This window comes from Mirounga angustirostris, unplaced genomic scaffold (genome assembly GCF_029215605.1).
Source record: "Mirounga angustirostris isolate CCGP_5_RB_7025 unplaced genomic scaffold, mMirAng1.0.hap1 SCAF_9, whole genome shotgun sequence".
In the NCBI taxonomy this organism is placed as follows: Eukaryota; Metazoa; Chordata; class Mammalia; order Carnivora; family Phocidae; genus Mirounga; species Mirounga angustirostris.
Genome location: NW_026991717.1, coordinates 133,623,370 through 133,642,323, shown reverse-complemented (window position 1 = coordinate 133,642,323; position 18,954 = coordinate 133,623,370). Strand labels below are relative to the sequence as shown.

The following is an 18,954-nucleotide window of genomic DNA, read 5'->3' as shown; positions in this document are numbered from 1 at the left end:
TATGGCTAGACAGTTTTAAGGAACCAAGGTTGACATGAAGGAGCCAATGCTTACAAAGCCCTCTTGAAATAACCAGCCTGGTACCTGGCTCATGGAAATACCAGCCTAAAAGCAAATAAGAAATATCACTTCCTGGTCAGCCCAGGAAGCTTAGAATATTTTGGTGACCTCAAAAAGAGAGAAATTCACCCAAATCTATAGGTACTGCAGATGAAGTATGATGACAAGTTACTGGCTTGGCCCCATTCTAGCCTCTAGAGGTTTATAAAACCCCAAGCTGAGATTCTCCATAAAAACTCCAGCAAAGCAAACATTAAAAAGGTCTATTTGGTCAACTACCATTCTCGCTGAAATTTACAGAAATAAGTAGGCTAAATTTAATGAGACTAGACTTATTTTGTGAATAAGAGTAATCTTATTTTGATTATCTTTGATCAAAATGGGGGTGATTGGAGAGAGAGATTTTGTGTTTCAGTGGAAAACTATAACCCGCCCTTGTGAGTTATCAGATTCTAGTCCTGTTCATTGCCTTTGAGCTAATTTTTGCCTCTTCATAAACTGAATCCTGCTCTCTTGTACATTTAAAAAGTATTTTATTTAAATTTAAATAATTAACATATAGTGTATTAATTAGTTGCAGAGGTAGAATTTAGTGATTCATCAGTTGCATACAACACCCAGTGCTCATTGCATCACGTGCCCTCCTTAATGCCTGTCACCCAGTTACCCCAACCCCCCACCCATCTCCCCTCCAACAACCCTCGGTTTGTTCCATATGATTAAGAGCCTCTTATGGTTTGTCTCCCTCTCTGATTTCATCTTATTTTATTTTGCCCTCCCTTCCCCTATGCTCCTCTGTTTTGTTTCTTAAATTCCCCATAGGAGTGAAATCATATGGTATTTGTCTTGCACATTTTTTCAGTAACTAATGTTTCCAATTTTTCTCCCAGCCTGCTGACTTGGTGTCACTGAAAACTAAAACCTGACTGCCCAAATCCTTCCTGAGACTCTAGGTTGTCTTGTCCCAAAGCCCCACAAGCTAGGGAAAGATGACTTGCTAAGAACTTCAAAGGACTTACTGGGGCAACAGCCTCAGCCAGTCAGGAAGCTCACTGAACACTCACATCCACCATGCTCTGCTCCAGGGAATAACCACGACCAGGCACTGATTTCCTCACTCCATCATCTAAAGACGCGTTGAGCCCAACATCTACAAATCTTGACTTGCTGCCCTGTGGCCTCAGAAACCAGGTTTATAGTCTACTCTCACCATTAACCTTAGTTTGTTTGTCTGTTTCCTTGTCCTAATCTCTGCCCTCTTCTTCCTTTGCAGACCTCTCACCTGGAAGCACCTAACCCAAATCCACAGCAATCAACCGTGCTTCATTTTTGTGTGAAACTTCTCCAGAAGTTTCAGTTGGGAGAAATGGGGGGAATCACTCAGACCCCCAGACTTGGTATAAAGATTATTTTAATGAAAACATCTGAGCTAAAGAAGATGCAGAGAGAAACCTTACCCCAACTTCCCTTGTCTGACTAAAGCAGAGCTTCCGGAAAATATCACTTCCATTAAAGGGAGTTGCCTGTGAATTCAACTCCTGTGGAGACAGACTGCCCAGTGCCACTCGCATCAAAAGGCCCGAGAGAATCTTCCATATCTTCCCATTCCAGTGCTAACCTCCCCACACACACCTTTTATCTCTGGCTACTGAGGGAGTTACCCATCACCGAGTATTCAGTGATGGACTGAGTACTGAGCATACAGCCCTTTGTCTTTTCTCTCCCGACTAGGTCTATTGCTGATTAATATTCAGGCCCTCAGCCATTGGACCCATGTTGGAAGGGGAAAAATTTTCCTCCCAATTCTTCTTATCTTCCAAAATCAGAGCAGACCAATCCTTTACTTTTCCAAACGAAACAAGAGAAAACATACCAACACAGTCAAAGAATGCCATGAAATAAGGAATTTCCAGGATGCAAAAATCCAATTTGATATGTGAGTCAGCAGGTGGCAGCAAAGAAGAAAGAAGTGTATCTTGATAAACACATAGAACTGCTCTGTGTCCCCGAAATCTAATATAAGCTACTCATTTAGATGGTCCGTGTTCTATTGTATCCTGAAATGTCTTATTCAGACTGAAAAATGCCTCAATATCTCATTGAAAGCAACCCCAAAAATCACAAATAAAATAAAATTCAGAAAATACCTTGAAAAAGTTTCATATATTCCTGCCAAAAACTGATTCTGGACATCCACCTTGCTAGGTTAGACACAAATTATATTGGATTCAAAAAATATGGGGTCTTACTAGCTATAAATCTGGAACCTATAATCCACTGAGGCAGAAGCAAAAGGATGAGCTCAGAGAAACCTGTCCTCTAAGCCAGAGGAAAAGGAGCATTTTGGCACTTCCTAATAAGCCTTTTTTGGCATTCCAAATGAGAGGGCAGGGATTTCTACCATTCATCTCTAGAAATATATGTGAAACCACAGAAATTACTCCTAGTCCACTGTTAGCCTTTCGTAAGACAGTAGACCAGAGAAGGACTGAGCTCTAGCAATCTTAGGGAGAAAAAAAATTTTTTCTATTACTTAATTAAAAAACATCTTCAGCAATGTCAGGGAAGAATCCTCCCTTAAATTCTTAAAGATAATTCACACGTTCATCTTGCCATTCTTCCCCATCCCAAATCAACGTCAGAGCAGCACATCCCCTAAAATGTAGTTACTCAACTAACCTCGTTCAGCTGTATTAACTAAAATAAGGAAAGATACTCTCTCTTCTACAGACACTGATAACACGCTAATGGCTAGGGCAGAGCTTCTCCCAAGGCCTCTCCAACAAGGTTCGAGCCGTTGGCCTCCACTTACCCTGGCGAATTCCATTGGTTTGGGAAGAAGGCACATGACCATGACATCAAAGCGAACATCACATACTGTCTTCAACCACTTGGTGACAAACTGAGGCTTCAGTTTTTCCACCAAACTCCCAACTTCATCATCCATCATATAGGCTGTGGAGTGAAACCACTGAAACACCATGGCCACCAGCCTGGCCAAGCTTTCCGTAGGTGTGTTCTCACTGGGTGTGCAGAGGCTCACCTGCAAATGGGCAGATTAGACTCTGCTTCAGCCTCCATCTATCTCTACATAATTATTACATATTTGTTTAAAAGCCAAAAAAAAAGGTTCCCAGTAATCCATTTGAAATAGGCAGTTTTATAAATGATGGAGGATCGGTTAACCTAGAAACTGCGTTCCTCGCAGGAGAGATGGATTGCAACAATAACTTCCCCTCAAGACTGCACCTTTCCATAAGCCTTTTTCCCTAAGAAATCTATTTTGTAAAAAAAAAACTATTTTGTAATCTACACTAGATAAATGCTTTTTAAAAAGGTAAGTCTTGGGGTGCCTGGGTGGCTCAGTCGTTAAGTGTCTGCCTAGGGCTCAGGTCATGATCCCAGGGTTCTGGGATCAAGCCCCGCATCGGGTTCCCCTGCTCAGCGGGAAGCCTGCTTCTCCCTCTCCCACTCCCCCTGCTTGTGTTCCCTCTCTTGCTGTGTCTCTCTCTCTCTGTCAAATAAATAAATAAAGTCTTTTAAAAAAATAAAAAGTTAAGTCTGCAAAGTGAAATTTCACAAATATCTTAAGTGAAAAAATAATCTACCTACATTTCCATTCTAAAAGTATTAGATTTGCTAAGGATTTTCTACCAGGATTCTGAAAGCTTAAGGTTCCCTAATTCACCACATTATAAATAGACTTTTAAAAACAGCTCATCATTTATTCATTATTCATTCTGTAATAATCTTTTATTAAGCACTATAGTAGGGGTCAGGAATGTACAAAATAAAGAAAATGCTACCCTTGCCTCAAAGAGTTCACAATAGCAGTCATTATGTCACTAGATAGTAATTTCTAGGAGCAAAACGTGAAATTAACAATTAAATACCAATTTGGTAAGACAAAACAAAACACGACTTTTTCAGATAACCATGTAAAAGCATAAAAGAGATGTATTCCTATGGAGACTTCATCTGTCTCCGATGGGCAAAAACAAGAGTCTGCTTCTCTAAACAACTGGCAAGTTCAGCTTGTGAAGAATTTAGGACCAGAATGTTTGATCTTTGCTGAATGAATGTTGCCAGTGAATCAGTTAAAAACAGTCAACTTTCTCGTGTTAATATGGCTCTAATTTTTCTGGCTGTATGCAGACGTGCCATAAATATAAATATCCAAAAAGTGCCACAGAGACTGAACTTTCAAGAAAAATGTCGTGTATAGAGATGGGATGTGAATGATCTGCAAATTATACAATTATATTGACTCCAAGATTTCAAAACATACCTTAGCAACCTCCCCCACTCATTTTCTGTCAAATGTGCATTTCAAACAGTCCAGGGTCTGGCCAGTAGGTTTCAACACCTGGCTATTCATTAGAATCAACTGGGGAGCTTTTTTAAAAGTTCCCAAGATTCTGGGGTGGGATCTGGGCATTGCCATTCTTTAAAAGCCTTCCCAGGGAAATCTACCGTACAACCCAGTTGAGAGTCACTGTCCTAGAATATAGAGGTTCCACTGCTAAGGTTAACTTTTCACTAGTTACTATTTGCTTCTTTAAAAAGAACAGGAAATATTCCTCATTGGTGCAATGTTGTCATGAGAAATAAGAAAGCGGAGAATCATTTTCTTACTAAAAACCATATTCCGAATTGACTGAGTAGCCTCTGGTCGTGTTTATCATCGTCCTTGTTGTCAAAGTCAGTGTTATCCAGGGAATGGTGGGAAGAGGAAAGGCCCAGCTGCCGCCGGCGGTTCAGTTCATATTCCCGCTGCTCAGCATGGAACTCGGCTTCTTTCAACAAGCTGCCAAAGATGAGCAACGTCAAGTCAGACTACCGAAAAACACATTCTAGGTGATGACCCATTCAGAGTAACTACATCATGAGTACTCACTCAAGCCTTCCTGACTGCTCTCCTTTCAATCGGTAGGAGTTACTCCAACAGGCCTAATTTTGTTTCCTTCCTGTACTCCATCCCCATTTCAAAAATGAACAAACTCAGGAACAAAGAGGCTGCTTCCTCCAATCAATTAAAATCAAGCAGAACTGGGGCACCTGGGTGGCTCAGTTGGTTAAGCGACTGCCTTCGGCTCAGGTCATGATCCTGGAGTCCCAGGATCGGGCCCCGCATCGGGCTCCCTGCTCGGCAGGGAGTCTGCTTCTCCCTCTGACCCTCCCCCCTCTCATGTGCTCTCTCTCTCTCATTCTCTCTGTCTCAAATAAATAAATAAAATCTTTAAAAAAAAAAAATCAAGCAGAACTGATGCATTCTGGCTTCTGGTTCACCAACCATCCCACTAGACGTTAATACTTCCCCTGTATCTAATCTGAAGGTATGTGGACATCAAATGCATGGTACAAGGAGAGACTGGGGAATGTATACCCAAATGGAAAAATATTCAATACCTAATATTCAAAGACCTGAAAATGAGCAACAAAGACTCCTTTTTCAATCTGCTAAAGAAGTCATAATTTTTAAAAATAAAACCCAATGGGGGGTACCCGGGTGGCTCAGTAGGTGAAGCATCTGACTTCTGCTCAGGTCATGATCTCAGAGGTCCTGGGATAGAACCCTGCATCAGGCTCCCCACTCAGCAGGGAGTCTGCTTGTCTCTCTGCCCCTCCCCCTGCTTGTGCGCACTCTCTCAAATAAATAAATAAAATCTTTTTTAAAAAATAAAAATTTAAAAAATTAAAAAATAAAACCCAACGTTGGCAAGGGTGTATCAAAAAGTAGCCATTTCAGACTGCTGTTGGCATTATAAATTCATACACGCACTCTGAAAATCAGTTTGGTAATGTATCAATAGCCATGAAAATATTCATACCCTTTGACCCAGCCAACCATATCTGTCATCTACCCTAAGAAATAAAAAATACAAAACAGCACTATTCACAAAAGTATTTACCAGAGTAATTTGTAATAGTAAAGAATGGAAGAAATCTAGAAATCTAAAGGTGGAGGGAAATAATCTAGATGAAAATTATGTTTCCACTAAAAATGGTAAATACAGAAACCATATGACGACATGCAAAAGAGCTAATGGTATAATGTTACATCAAAAAGACTTGTGGATACACTCTGATTACAGTTACATAAATAAGAAGTGCCTTTGAATACAACTAGAAGAACCTGTGCAAAACTGACCATGACGTAGCAGTATGGACGATGGTTTTTTTTCAATTTCCAAACTTTCTGTAATGCTTCATTTGACAAACATTTATTGCATTTCTACACCTGTTCAGCCACTGGAGTAAGAGACACAGAAGAGTCCCTATCCTTAAAACTTACATTCTAATATTATTTCTTTAATGTTTAAAAATCTTGCCTCAATGAATACTGTACAAAAAGAGAACGAGTCTGGAAGTTATCATTCCCAAAGCTTCTTTTACTGTCATGTGATAGGACAGAAACCCAGGAGCCTGCAGGACTGGACCGACACCCCCGCCCCCCGGCTTCCTGCAGAGCCTGCTGGTTTACCCCAGTACCAACTTACCTAGAGTTCTCCTGCACTTCACTGTGGGCAGTTGGGCTGGGGCACCTCTCTTCCCACCCCTCACTCTGATGGGTGCCTGCGCTTCATTCCCCCGAGACCCTCAGCTCTGTGCTCCCACAGGGCTTCCCACAGGGGATGGAATTGTGTGCTTCTGTTGTTATGGTCCCTCCAGGGGTAACCTGAAGGCGGAGACTCCATTTTATTCTCTCCTTTCTCTCAAGTGCCTAACACATGCCTGGTACAATCGATAAAAAATATTGGGTGAATGAATGCATGAAAGCATCGCCACTGCATGGTGGAAGGTGAGAGGCAGGCTGCGGGCCCCTGAAGCTGAATTAACTTTACACATCTCGCGGCGCCCAGGGTGGCTCAAAGCCAAGGCGGTGTTTGGGGCGGGCCCAGAAACAAGCTGCCTGTTACCTGATCACGGCCTCCACCGCGCAGACCAGCTCCTCGGCACCACATTCCCGAGTGTTGATGGGTGGAGGGGAGGTCTGATAGAGGTGGGTCTCCGAGGCAGCCCCCACTTCGTTGCTATGATGATTCGAGTGGCATCTTTTGCAATACCGAACGGGCCGGTTTCCGTGACGGCCACAGCACCCCGCTGAAAAGCAGGTGACCACCGCTCTTCTTACATGAGAACTGCAGTTCTAGAGAAAGAAAAAAAAAAAAAATAGCGAAATCAGCTAACACTGATCAATGAGGTAAAGGTGGCTAAGAACTGAAACAAATGGAAAGCTAAGGGGCCACTGGAAGTGGCCGCACATTTCTAAAGGCTACAAGACAGGTGGTCTCTAACCAGTTAGATCTCAGGCATAGTTAAAAATAAAGGTAAGAAGTAGGTTCTATTAGTGTGAGTGGCAGAAACGTCCTAAATGTGAGTGGAATTGTGATGGAAAGCCCTCTGTAAAACTGCATTAGTCATGGGGTTGGGGTGGAGTGCTTTCTGGATTATTTCAAGTTAGTGTTTCAAGAGTTTTCAGCAGAAACATGGAGGAAAAAAACCCTGAAACCATGGTCCAGAAAGAGTACATCACAGCACATCAGAACAGGAAAGGATTAAACCCCCAGATTAAACTTTCAAAATTATTTGATCCACCCCTGAAAGAGCAGATTTCCACTACAGCCCCTCTGTCCTTGCTGTGTGACAGGTGGGGGACCAGGCTGCACTGAGCTCATGGCCCCAAGCAAGGCACTCACTCCCTCCCGCACTCTGTCCCTCAAGACCTAAAGAATACGTCAAACATGTTAACTGACACCACGGGAACATAGCAAAACACAGCAAGAACCAATCACAGAATCAGCTGCTGACATCAACTACAGGAAAGGAATCCACAGAGGAAGGGATGCCAAAGAGAAAAGTAGGGGTACATATAAAAATATTTTGAGTAATAAGCTTCGACTTAGCTCCTATATGTTTAATTTCTTCCTCTTGGTTATACTTAGTCTTGGTTCCTCTGGGATTCCCACTATGCTATAAACAATATGATGAGGATATGGGTTTAGTGGGTAGTTATTCACTATAATAAAGTCCTGAAGTTTAAGGCCTGCAATTTACCATCCTATTTTCTGGTCGCAAATTATTTACATTCTTCCCACATGCAAATTCTTGGTTGGAGGTTCAAGGTCTTGTCATCTAAATCAAGTCTAGCTGTGGATGAGGCTCTTTGGGCTGGCTTCCTCAGGTATGCATCCATTTGTCTTGAATCTAGATGGGCTGCGTCAACCAATACAATATGGCAGAAGTGATACCTATATGACTCCTGAGGCAAGATTTCAAAAGACATGCAACTTTCACTGGCCATCTTGAAATGTTCTCTCCTCAGACAGTTCTTCATTGGGATACTCAAAACTCTGCCATGGCCAAGCCATGGAGAGAGGCAATGTGTACGTAAGTCTCTTGTCAACAGTGCTGGCTAAGCGGGGCCTTCAAGTCACCCCACCCCAGAGCCCAAACATATGATCTGGAAGCCTCTAGATAATTCCAGCACCTAGTTATTCAAGTCTTCCCAGATGGGGCCTCAAACATCATCAAGCAGAGACAAGCTATGGACTGTGCCCTGTCCAAATCCCTGACCAACAGACTCGATGAGCGTCATTAAGTTGTTGTTGTTTAATGCTGCCACATTTTGAGTGATTTCTGATGTAGTTATCTAGATATACTGCATATACTAGCATCTGGAACACCAACTAAGAGTCAACCTGCTTTATCACCATGTACCATCAATTCTAAGTAGTATCAGCAATAAAATACTTTGCCCCAAAATAACCTTTGGTTGATTCAAGCTCTAAACCATTGTTGTGGTTCCCACTAAGTTTTAATAACGTATTCCCAAGCCACAGTCAGTCCTCAATCCATGCAGACTCAGCTATATGCATTCCTTTCAAAAGCAAACTAGAGAGACTTTCCTTAGATTCAGATTTCACTGAGCATGGTTTTCCCCAGCCATTCTGTTTTACTGCTTTGAATTTTAAACATAAAAAAATAACTCCAACCTGGCTCATAGAATGACAGAACTGAAATAAATCAAAGTCTGTCTCTTTGCCTTTACAAGTTTGATGCTTATTTCAAACGCACTGTTCGAATGTAGGAATATGTCCTTCAAAAGAGGCCGACACAAACTGTACCCAAAGCAAGCTCAAACAATTCTGAACCATTGTGAACTTAATGAATGTTCTCCAAATATAAAATACAACATCTATTAAAGGATAATAAAAACGTGCTAAGTCGAAGCTTATTACTAAAAATATTTTTGCCATAAAAAGGGCAGTGTTTAAAAAAGGATCCACTATGGTGTCAAATATATTAGGTTATACCACTACAGCAAAGACATGCTCATTCAGAATATAAAACTGTTTCTCACCCTTGTCTCTCTGGCTTATAAACGATTTTCAAAGTAGGAAATAGCCTCAGGATAAAAATCAAAAGTATGCTGACTGGCTGCACGATCCTTTGCTAAAACTTCAGAAGGATAGAAGGTGATGCCTCGTTGAGCCTTTCAGCTAGAACAGAGCTTCTAGTAATTTTAAGGGTAGACCGAAACGCCCAAAGTATAGAAAGGACTGTCCCCAAAAGAATTACAGATGTGGCTTTGGGGGCACTGAACTCCAATGAGATTTACTGAAAACCCAGAGTTTTACAGTAAGTCTTACTAACAAAAGGGCCACCAACTTAGACTAAAGGGGACAGACACGGTTCAACATGAAAGGAAGTCTATGGGACTACATGCAAGGGACAAGCTAAGATAGTCCCTCAGCTGGAACATTGGACTATTTCTTCTTGGAAAAGAAAGATGTCTCAGAGAGTAGAGCAAAGAATTCAGGAGAACAACAATGGATTAGGGAACTACTCCCAGGAAGTAGAGCCAGATCCCAGTCAAGGTACATTCGCCGTCCCTGGACACGAAGAACCATTGACGTGTTCATGGCTGGAACTGCTATCATCTGCTGACAGCAATGTGCTTCCCTTTCTTCTGAACGGAGGTCCACGGTTCTTATCCTGTCCCTATCTGACCATCATGTGTAGGGTGTGGCGGGGAAGGGGGCAGATAACTTGTCTTTTTAGTTCACAGTCTCTGGATCAAGAGAATTTGCACCCAAGGAGTTTCATCAGGGACCAGACCATATGCAGGACACAGGATGATGAACTGAAGCCATAAATAGATTTACGACTATAGGAGGCCTTGTAAGGTGGTGGAAGTATTTTACATGTGGAAGAAATGTAAGTAATTATGGCCAGAGGGTGGATGATGATAGATTAAATGTGACCACAGAATTCTTGTCACTCCTTCTATAAAGGGGAGAAGTCTATTTCCCCTCTCCTTGAATCTGGGCTGGCCTGGGGACTTGCTTTGACCTGTGGAATGCAGCAGAAGTCATGTGACTTAGGAGCTTCAGTCTCAAAAGGCCTTGCAATTCAGTAAATCTCATTCACTCCAAACACTGCTGCCTTGTGAACAAATCCAGCCTCGCCCCCTGGAGGATGAGACCCCAAATGGCAAGAGGGAGAGCCAGACACCCCTGTTATCCAGGTGTCATTCCAGCTGTCCCAGCTATGGCCCCAGACATGGGAGTGAGGTCATCTGGGACCAGCCAACCCCTAGACTACCCACCAGTTGACTGTATGCACTCACGACCAAGTCCTAAAACGTTTAAATGACTTGTATATGGTCTCATAGGTAGACGGGGACAGAGCGGGCCAGAAACCAAATGTTTCAACCAACTAACCCAAAGTTCTTTGTATGGCACCACACTACCTTGTCTAGTACTTTTCAACAACTAGAACAAGAAAAGAGGATGGAAATGGCTTAGGTAAACTGTCATGAAAAGTGGCTAAAGGAAATCTGAAGGTGGAATCTTTAACTAGAGATACATTTCAGCTTACATATACATGAATATTTGCCATACATAGTCAGTCTGAGTATGTTTGACACACATGTATCGAACTATTTACCCTCTACTTCAAACAAGAAAGATTTTTGAGCATACAAGATACATCCTTTACCAAAGTTATGTTGCATGCCCTGCATGGTCATTCAAAGCTTTTTGTAATTAAGAGTCACACATATGCTTTCATTTCAGATTACTTATCAAAAACACTGTGCATAAGATGGGTGAGCAAAAGCAGAAATGAAAACAGAGACCATTCGGACACAGCAATCTTGCATGCTAAATTACCTCTTTTCCCCCTTCGCGAATACAGTGACATGTACATACTGGGAAACCAGGGGGCAGAAATGAGGCAGATGTCAATGAATAAATTTACATACACACAGCAAATCATGCCCCACCACACAGATGGTTTGCTCTTACCTTCTTCTGACATATAGCAGATATTTCAGCTGTAAGGGGAAGGTACACAACATATCAACAAAGAAAGACAGCCCATTTTAAATAAGGGCAGCCACAAAGGGGGTAAAAACAAGCTTAGTAACACAACCTCTAGACTTAGCCCAAATAGCTTCTCTCCTGTCTTATTAATGGTCATCTACCTATGTTTGATGAGGTCAGGAACACCTGCATGCTACAAATACTTCACCTGTTCTTACAAGTAATTCAACCTCCTGGGACATGACTTAGAATTCAGATCATGTCAAAACCAAAGCAAAATAACATTAATCTCATCTCCTTGTTTGACAGAACAAAATTGAGATTTGTATGACTTTTTTTTAAAAGATTTTATTTATTTATTTGCCAGAGAGAGAGAGAGAGAGCACAAGCAGGGAGAGCTGCAGGCAGAGGGAGAAGCAGGCTCCCTGCTGAGCAAGGAGTCTGATGCAGGACTCTTTGATCCCAGGACCCTGGGATCATGACCTGAGCCTAAGGCAGACACTTAACCGACTAAGCCACCCAGGTGCCCCTTTGCATGACTTCTCGAGCATCACACAGGCTATCAAAGGCAGATTTCAAGATAATGCCTCTGGATTCCCTGTTTATTGCTCTTCTGTTACACCATGACACTGAGTTGATGTGATATATTTAGAGCTTCACCATGGAGATGATTTGCTATTTCAAAACTGTAGAAAAAAACTTACTAATTTGGATTACTCAGACTTGAACTATTGATTTATATCAGTCCTTAACTAGTGTAAAACCAGCTGCATGCTCATTTCAGAGAAAGCAATTTTCAAACCCAACTGGCCAGTTGGAGTAAGGCTGTCAAACTATGGTCTACTTCAGGATTGACCTTAACAAATGGATACATACGCTTTTTAGTGGGCATACCAAGTATTTCCATGAAAACTGACGCTGGAGAGTACCTGAAAATAATTTTTCCAAGAATATGTTAACATTCCCCCTGAAATAGTAAGTGTTCAAAAAACGAACTAACGCATACTTACAGTATAGTCTATGTTACAATTTATTAAAAAGGTCAAAGGTAAAGGTCTCCCAAAGTATCTGGAAATTATGAATTAGTGGATGCCAAATCAAAGAATTTTAAAACTCTGGTTTTGTATAATTAATGGTCATTTAACAGTTTGATATCTTAGAGTTTGTCTTAACCTGAGGTTAGTGTCACATCTCTAGAGAAATAATTAAAAGTTACTGTAAGTTTTCTTCCAGAGATGAACATCATCTGGAGAAGGTGACCAGAATTCAGCAACATATCTGATATTTTAAAATGTAGCTTAGGGGTGCCTGGGTGGCTCAGTTGGTTAAGTGACTGACTTCGGCTCAGGTCATGATCCTGGGGTCCCAGGATCGAGTCCCGCATCGGAATCCCTGCTCAGCAGGGAGTCTGCTTCTCCCTCTGACCCTCCCCCCTCTCACGCTCTCTCTCTCTCTCTCTCATTCTCTCTTTCTCACATAAATAAATAAAATCTTTTAAAAAATAAAATAAAATGTAGTTTAGAACCTGACTATGGGCTTCACCTCAAAACACTGGAAGTTCATTAACAGGGTAGCCTAATTTAAGGGGGAAAAATTTACCTTTACCCATATAAGCCTAGATCTTTTTACAGATATTCTTATGAAATTTTTCAGAATGACTCTTTGAAGGATCTAGAGGCTGACATTACTGATCCATTTTACAGATGGAAAGCACTCACTAAACTAATTTATTTCTTAAGGTTGAGATGACCTAATACTAAAAGTTAGACCACTGGGGAGGCCTGGGTGGCTCAGTTGGTTAAGTGTCTGCCTTCAGCTCAAGTCACGATCTCAGGGTCCTGGGATCCAGCCCCAAGTCATCGGGCTCCCTGCTCAGTGGGGAGTCTGCTTCTCCCTCTCCCTCTGCCCCTCCTCCCTGCTCATGTGTTCTCTCTCTCTCTTTCTCAAATAAATAAATAAAATATTTTTTTAAAAAGTTAGGACTACAAAGAAATAGTGTAATTATCATCAAGAAAATTGCCTTACATTTTTTTAATGTTCACAGAATTTAGTTAACATAAGGTTTTTACATTTCTTTTTAAATATGGCCTTTCGTAGAAAGTCTTCTTTTATTATCTATCTCTGAAGTTATATATCAGGTTCCTCCTGTGTGCCTGAACTTTGCCCAGTACGTCCCCAGCTTCTCTCACCTTCATCTTTCCTCTGCTTTCCTGAATACTTCCCCTGGTCACTTCAGCCTCCAATTAAGCGGCCAGAATATCTGCTTCCAGATGGGTAAAGGAATGCTCTGTCTGGGACCCGCCAACTTATCCGACATAGCTTTCAGAACTCTAACAAACTACGAGCATCACACCATCCCATCTTTTCATTGAGATGAGTCCCATATACTTTATACCCATTTTACTGGAGAGACTGAGCCTCCAAAAAATTAAATGATTTTCCCTAAAACACAGAGCTATTAGTAGTGGTAGGAGAAAGACCTATTATTCAGTGTTCTTCCCGCTCATGTTCTCTATTCTCTTTCTGACCTGGCACAGCAAACACCATTCATTGGCAATGCCTGTTATATATACAGAAAATCTCTTAAGACATAATTCAGCAAGGCTTCCATCATACAGAATCCTAATTCCAACATCTACTCTTAATTTTGGATGAGATGATACCTCTTCCTTCCAAATGTGTGGGTATAAGCAAGACACTGATATAATGCTTCATATCAATGACTATTCATAGAATGTAATACTTTGGTTACTATCTTTGTAAAATAATACAGTACAAAAGGAGACAAACCAACCACACGGTTAGTCATGATCACTTATTATTCATCCTTTCTGAAGTAAACCATACCTTGTGGCAGAAGAACATCAATCAACCATTCACTGTGGTCCCTATAAAGAAAAACAAAATTCATTTTTGAGCTTCTTTGCAATGTTACCCTTCCACATGAATGTTTATAAGCTGCATGCTATTGCTAGAAGGCTTTCAATAGAAAGGAAATGTAATTAAGAGCACTATCATAATAAACTTTTAAAATGTCTAATGCATTTCAGCTAAATTATAAATTATAGGCATTTCATCATATTCAGTTATCTTTAAATGATACTTTCCAGATGCTAATTAAGCGAACCAAAGTACAGCATGATTTGTACAACACTGAGTGTGATTCTATGAAACTAACAAGCAGAGAGAACCCATTTGAATTACACGTCATGTTTGAAAGCCATGGTTTTCTTTCATTTTTCTCTGTGGCCTTTTTTAGCAGGGTCATTTGAAAATTGGAGCTGTTTTATTACATGGAATTGCTTTCTCTTATCGCATGGAGAGAAATACTGCAAATTCTCAAAGCTGAAATCTCCCAAATGAAAGTTTGCTATATGTCAAATATCTGACAAAGTAACCTTTCAAAACCAAAAGGGCTAGTGGGAAATGTGAGTAATGTAACCAATTTAAGTACAACTAATTTTTCTTATCTTCTGTTGTGGCCCTATTTCCCTTTCTTGGAGGACTCATATACCTACCCTGCGATCCTCTGGCTGCATTCTTCACAGAGATACAATGGGGGTGGTTTATCCCCCAGAGCTACTGACAGGGAAGGATCTATACACATCTGAAACACATGAAAAGGCAGAATGAACTCTCCTGTCCTGTTTATCACATCCCCTGTATTGAGAACGCAAAGGTTTTGATTGTGACAAATTTTCAAAAGCAAAGTGGAATAAGTATTTTTTAGTAAAACCTACTTAACCTATAGCTGCTTTTCTTGCACTGGCTGATGAGTCCACACTGGACTTAAGTGTGCCTATTGTGGTTTTTCATTTCTCCTGTTATCTGCAATTAAGTAACAAATAGGGTCAACAAATCCACCCTCATTCCACAAAGAGAAAAAATCTTGTTCAACAGTGGCTGGAATTGCCTCACACATTCATTCCTGTTTGAAAGTGGTAAACACAGCAATCTCTCTTTAGGAAGAGGAAAATATATTAAAATTGAAAAATCATAATTGTTACCAAAATTCTGGCAGTAGAGCATTTTCCTTCTTAAAAGAAACCTCAATTCAAAAAATTTCACGTGAAATCTAACACTAAGTGATTTGCTTTTCTTACTCTGGAATCTAAGTTCTATATCAATCATCCAATGTCACATTTTCAGGCATTTTTTCCTTCCACATATGACTTGTGGTTCATTTAACCCTGCCGTGCCCTATTCAATTTTGGATTAGTTATGGCTGAGTTTTCATTAGCCAAGGCACAGAGATGAAAAGTGTTCGCTTTGCTGTTGATCATCAGGATATTTCAAATATCTGGATGTTTAAAATCAAGTGAACACAACTAGCTGAATCTTGTACATTGCATCAGGTTAAATTTCAATGAGTTAGCAAAGTCATTCTGAATTCTGTTCCCGTCCTTCAAGAAATAATCAATCTATGCTACAGCTGATTGTGCAGTTAATATGCCTAGGACACAGATTCTTCTAGAACTCCACTCTGCCTTTTCCTTAGGTGTTTTTACTGATTAGGGAAAAAAAATGAACCAAACTTGTAACCCAAACAGACTGTCATTTAAAGTTAAAACCCTGAAGAGTTTCACGTGTCAACCTTGTGCAGGGGCCCTACGGATCTTCTCTGTATCATTCCAATTTTAGTATATGTGCTGCTGAGCAAGGACAACCCTGAAGAGTTTCAATGATGGGGGAACAAGAGTTGGAATTCCTTAATTTCAATCGTTATACCATCAAAATCTATAAATTATATATTCCCTCATGCTAAAGGCCCAGTGTGAAAATTTTCCTTAGATAAGTTTCAAGCTTCCTTTGATGCAATGAATAACTACTTTTTGGTGTGTTACATGAGGGGCTAGCAAACTTTCTGTAAATGACCAGAAAGTAAATAGTTCAGGCTTTGTGGAACATATGTTCTCTGTCACAACTACTCAACTCTGCTGTTGTACCATGAAAGCAGCCATAGACAATACGTAAACAAGTGAGCACAGCTGTGTTCCAATAAAACTTTATTTACAAAACAGTCAGCAGGCCAGATTTGGCTGTGGGCCATAGTTTGCTGACTCCTGTGTTAGATAATTATCTGAGCTCTAAAGTATTTCATAAATTGATCTGCAAACAGAACCAAATAAAACCAAAAGCAGAGTGTAATATAATGAACTCTAATTCTAACACCTTTTCATTTTGAATCCTGTCGCAGCTTTTGGCTCTTGCCTAAAAAAGTACGTTTTTGCAGTGTATTGCAACAAACATAGATAATACTTTTCTATTTGGCAAATCATGACTGCCTAGTGGTAAAAGTTCACAAATATGGAGACAGTACGCTTTTTGTGAGGATAAATCCATTTTCCCTGAGTCTTTCCCATGTGTCCAACATAGACCTGTTCTTCAATATAGTTACTTCACTTTCATTTCTAATGAGTTATTGATACTCCCATCAGGTAAAGATATTTTTCATTCCACTCAAAGGGAAAAATTCCTATGCTGTCCGAACTATAATCATTATAGATTAACTAGGTGACCTCTGACATGTTAAATGAATTAGTTCACATGACCCATAACATTTGTGGACATTAAGGTCAACTGTCTTTACTCTGAACAAGTCAGTTTACATCTATATTAACATGTTCATATCTGACTGCTGCATTAAAAAAATAGTTATTTTCCATTTATAAATATAATTATGCCCAATGTAGAGGCTTAGGAAAATGGAGAAATTCATTAACCCGCCATCTCAATGCAACCACTAATAACATTCTGATGAGCATGAATACGAATATAAATATACATATATGTGATTTTTAAATTAAACTGGCATCATACTATAAAGGATGACTTCCTTTTCATTTAACATTATTCTGTAAGTATCTGGATGTTGGGTGCCCTCAACCTATATGTCACATAGTCATACCTACCTGGGTTTGGGGAGTGCTCATATTGCAATGAAAAAACAATACTGAGCCAGATCTGTTGTTCTGCAAAAACAGGCCCAGCACAGGAAGCACTAACAAGAATGTTACCTTTCCAGGGAAGCAGAGTAAAAATACAAAAGAAAACTCTTTAGGAACGCTGGAGTTCAGAAAATAAAATTTGTGGGGGTGCTAATAAAAATGTTTAGGAACTAGATAGAGGTGGTGGTCGCACAGCATTGTGAATATGCTAAATGCCATTGAATCATTCACTTTAAAATGATTAAACTTACGTTATTGTGAATTTCACCTCACCTAAAAATGAGACAGAAAGTAGGATGGTTTGGCCTGTCCTGCAGGACTGGCTACAGGGAACGGCCTATAAGCAGAGCAAAGCCCAGTCAGAGGGGTGGACTAAGCTGTTTGCCTAGAAGAGAGGGAGAAAATCTAATTTGTGATGACTTTTGGGAGTGGAAAACCAAAAATCATTACTAATCATGAAGTCAGAGGACTCCTGAGAATGCAGCCTGACATAAGATCAAAGAAAAAAGGGGCGCCTGGGTGGCTCAGTCGGTTAAGCGGCTGCTTTCGGCTCGGGTCATGATCCCAGGGTCCTGGGATCGAGCCCCACGTCCGGCTCCTGCTCGGTGGAGAGCCTGCTTCTCCCTCTCTCTCTGCCTGCCTCTCTGCTTACTTGTGCTTTCTCTCTCTGTGTCAAATAAATAAATAAAATCTTTAAAAAAAAAATAAAATAAAATAAGTGGAAAAATCAAACAAAAAGTACCTCCCTTTTCTGCTGATGTCTGAGTGAACCAAAAGAGGGCATTGTAACATAAGCAGAAAGAGGAAAGGACAGATAAAGAAACTAAAGTAAGAGAGCTGCACAATTCTCACCACCTGAAGAATTAAGCTAAAAACCATGGATAATATATGAACGCAACATGTGTATAGCTCAAAATGTCCTCGCACCAAAGAAAAGTACCTTTGAATCCCAAATGTCTGTGGAAGTTCAGAGGAGGGGTGCTCATAGCTGAATGGGTGAGACTCTGCCTCCACTGGTGGGTTACCCTCACTTGCTCTTTCTCAACATAAATTCATTCAATTTGCCTTTATCAAAAGCAGAGATGAAACATAATAATACAAAAAGGTCCTCTGCTAGTAAGATACATCTGGATGACAATGTTATTATTGGCACTCCTCTGACATTTCTGGTATATGAAACACATTTTGGGATTTATATTTATATTTCTTATATCTCATTTTACCTCTTCTACTCTGTTTCTATAAAATGATACTATTATGTATCTGTTATTTGGTAATCTTTGGTATTTGGTAGTCTTCCTGTCTATAGAAGAAGGGAGGCAAACTCCCAGGACACTAGGTTCTAAAAAGTATCTGTGAACTCTAATGACTTGGCATAACTCTCACTCTTCACAGTATAAAAAATTAATCTTTGCAAATCCAGGCACAGGTCTCTCCAGCCAAGTATTGTATCCAACAAATATACCATAAGTAATTTTGTTAAAAGGTGTGATCATTTTTCTTAACATTCAAATTTAAAAATTCAGGGTTGTAACAAGACAGGGAAATTTGTGATGGTAGAAAAAGAATAAGGCTGAGAGTCAAGGTACCTGGTTCTGACTTAGGAAAGTGTCTTG

General features: G+C 40.4%; 1 protein-coding gene and 1 non-coding gene across 3 annotated transcripts in view; both read right to left on the bottom strand.

The window, feature by feature from the left end:
- UNC79 (unc-79 homolog, NALCN channel complex subunit) overlaps positions 1-18,954 on the bottom strand; it is a 192,848-nt gene that overhangs the window by 127,385 nt on the left and 46,509 nt on the right. For both annotated transcript variants that reach the window (XM_045901444.3, XM_045901445.3), the window contains exons 6-11: positions 14,909-14,997; positions 14,238-14,278; positions 11,373-11,401; positions 6,981-7,210; positions 4,696-4,867; positions 2,873-3,103 (exon numbers count right to left, since the gene is read on the bottom strand). In XM_045901444.3, coding sequence (XP_045757400.2) covers positions 2,873-3,103; positions 4,696-4,867; positions 6,981-7,210; positions 11,373-11,401; positions 14,238-14,278; positions 14,909-14,997 — 792 coding nt within the window. The remainder of the gene's footprint in view (positions 1-2,872; positions 3,104-4,695; positions 4,868-6,980; positions 7,211-11,372; positions 11,402-14,237; positions 14,279-14,908; positions 14,998-18,954) is intronic.
- On the bottom strand, positions 15,948-16,054 carry LOC123862585 (U6 spliceosomal RNA). Its single transcript, XR_006795286.1, has one exon. It is a non-coding gene; the product is annotated as a U6 spliceosomal RNA (small nuclear RNA).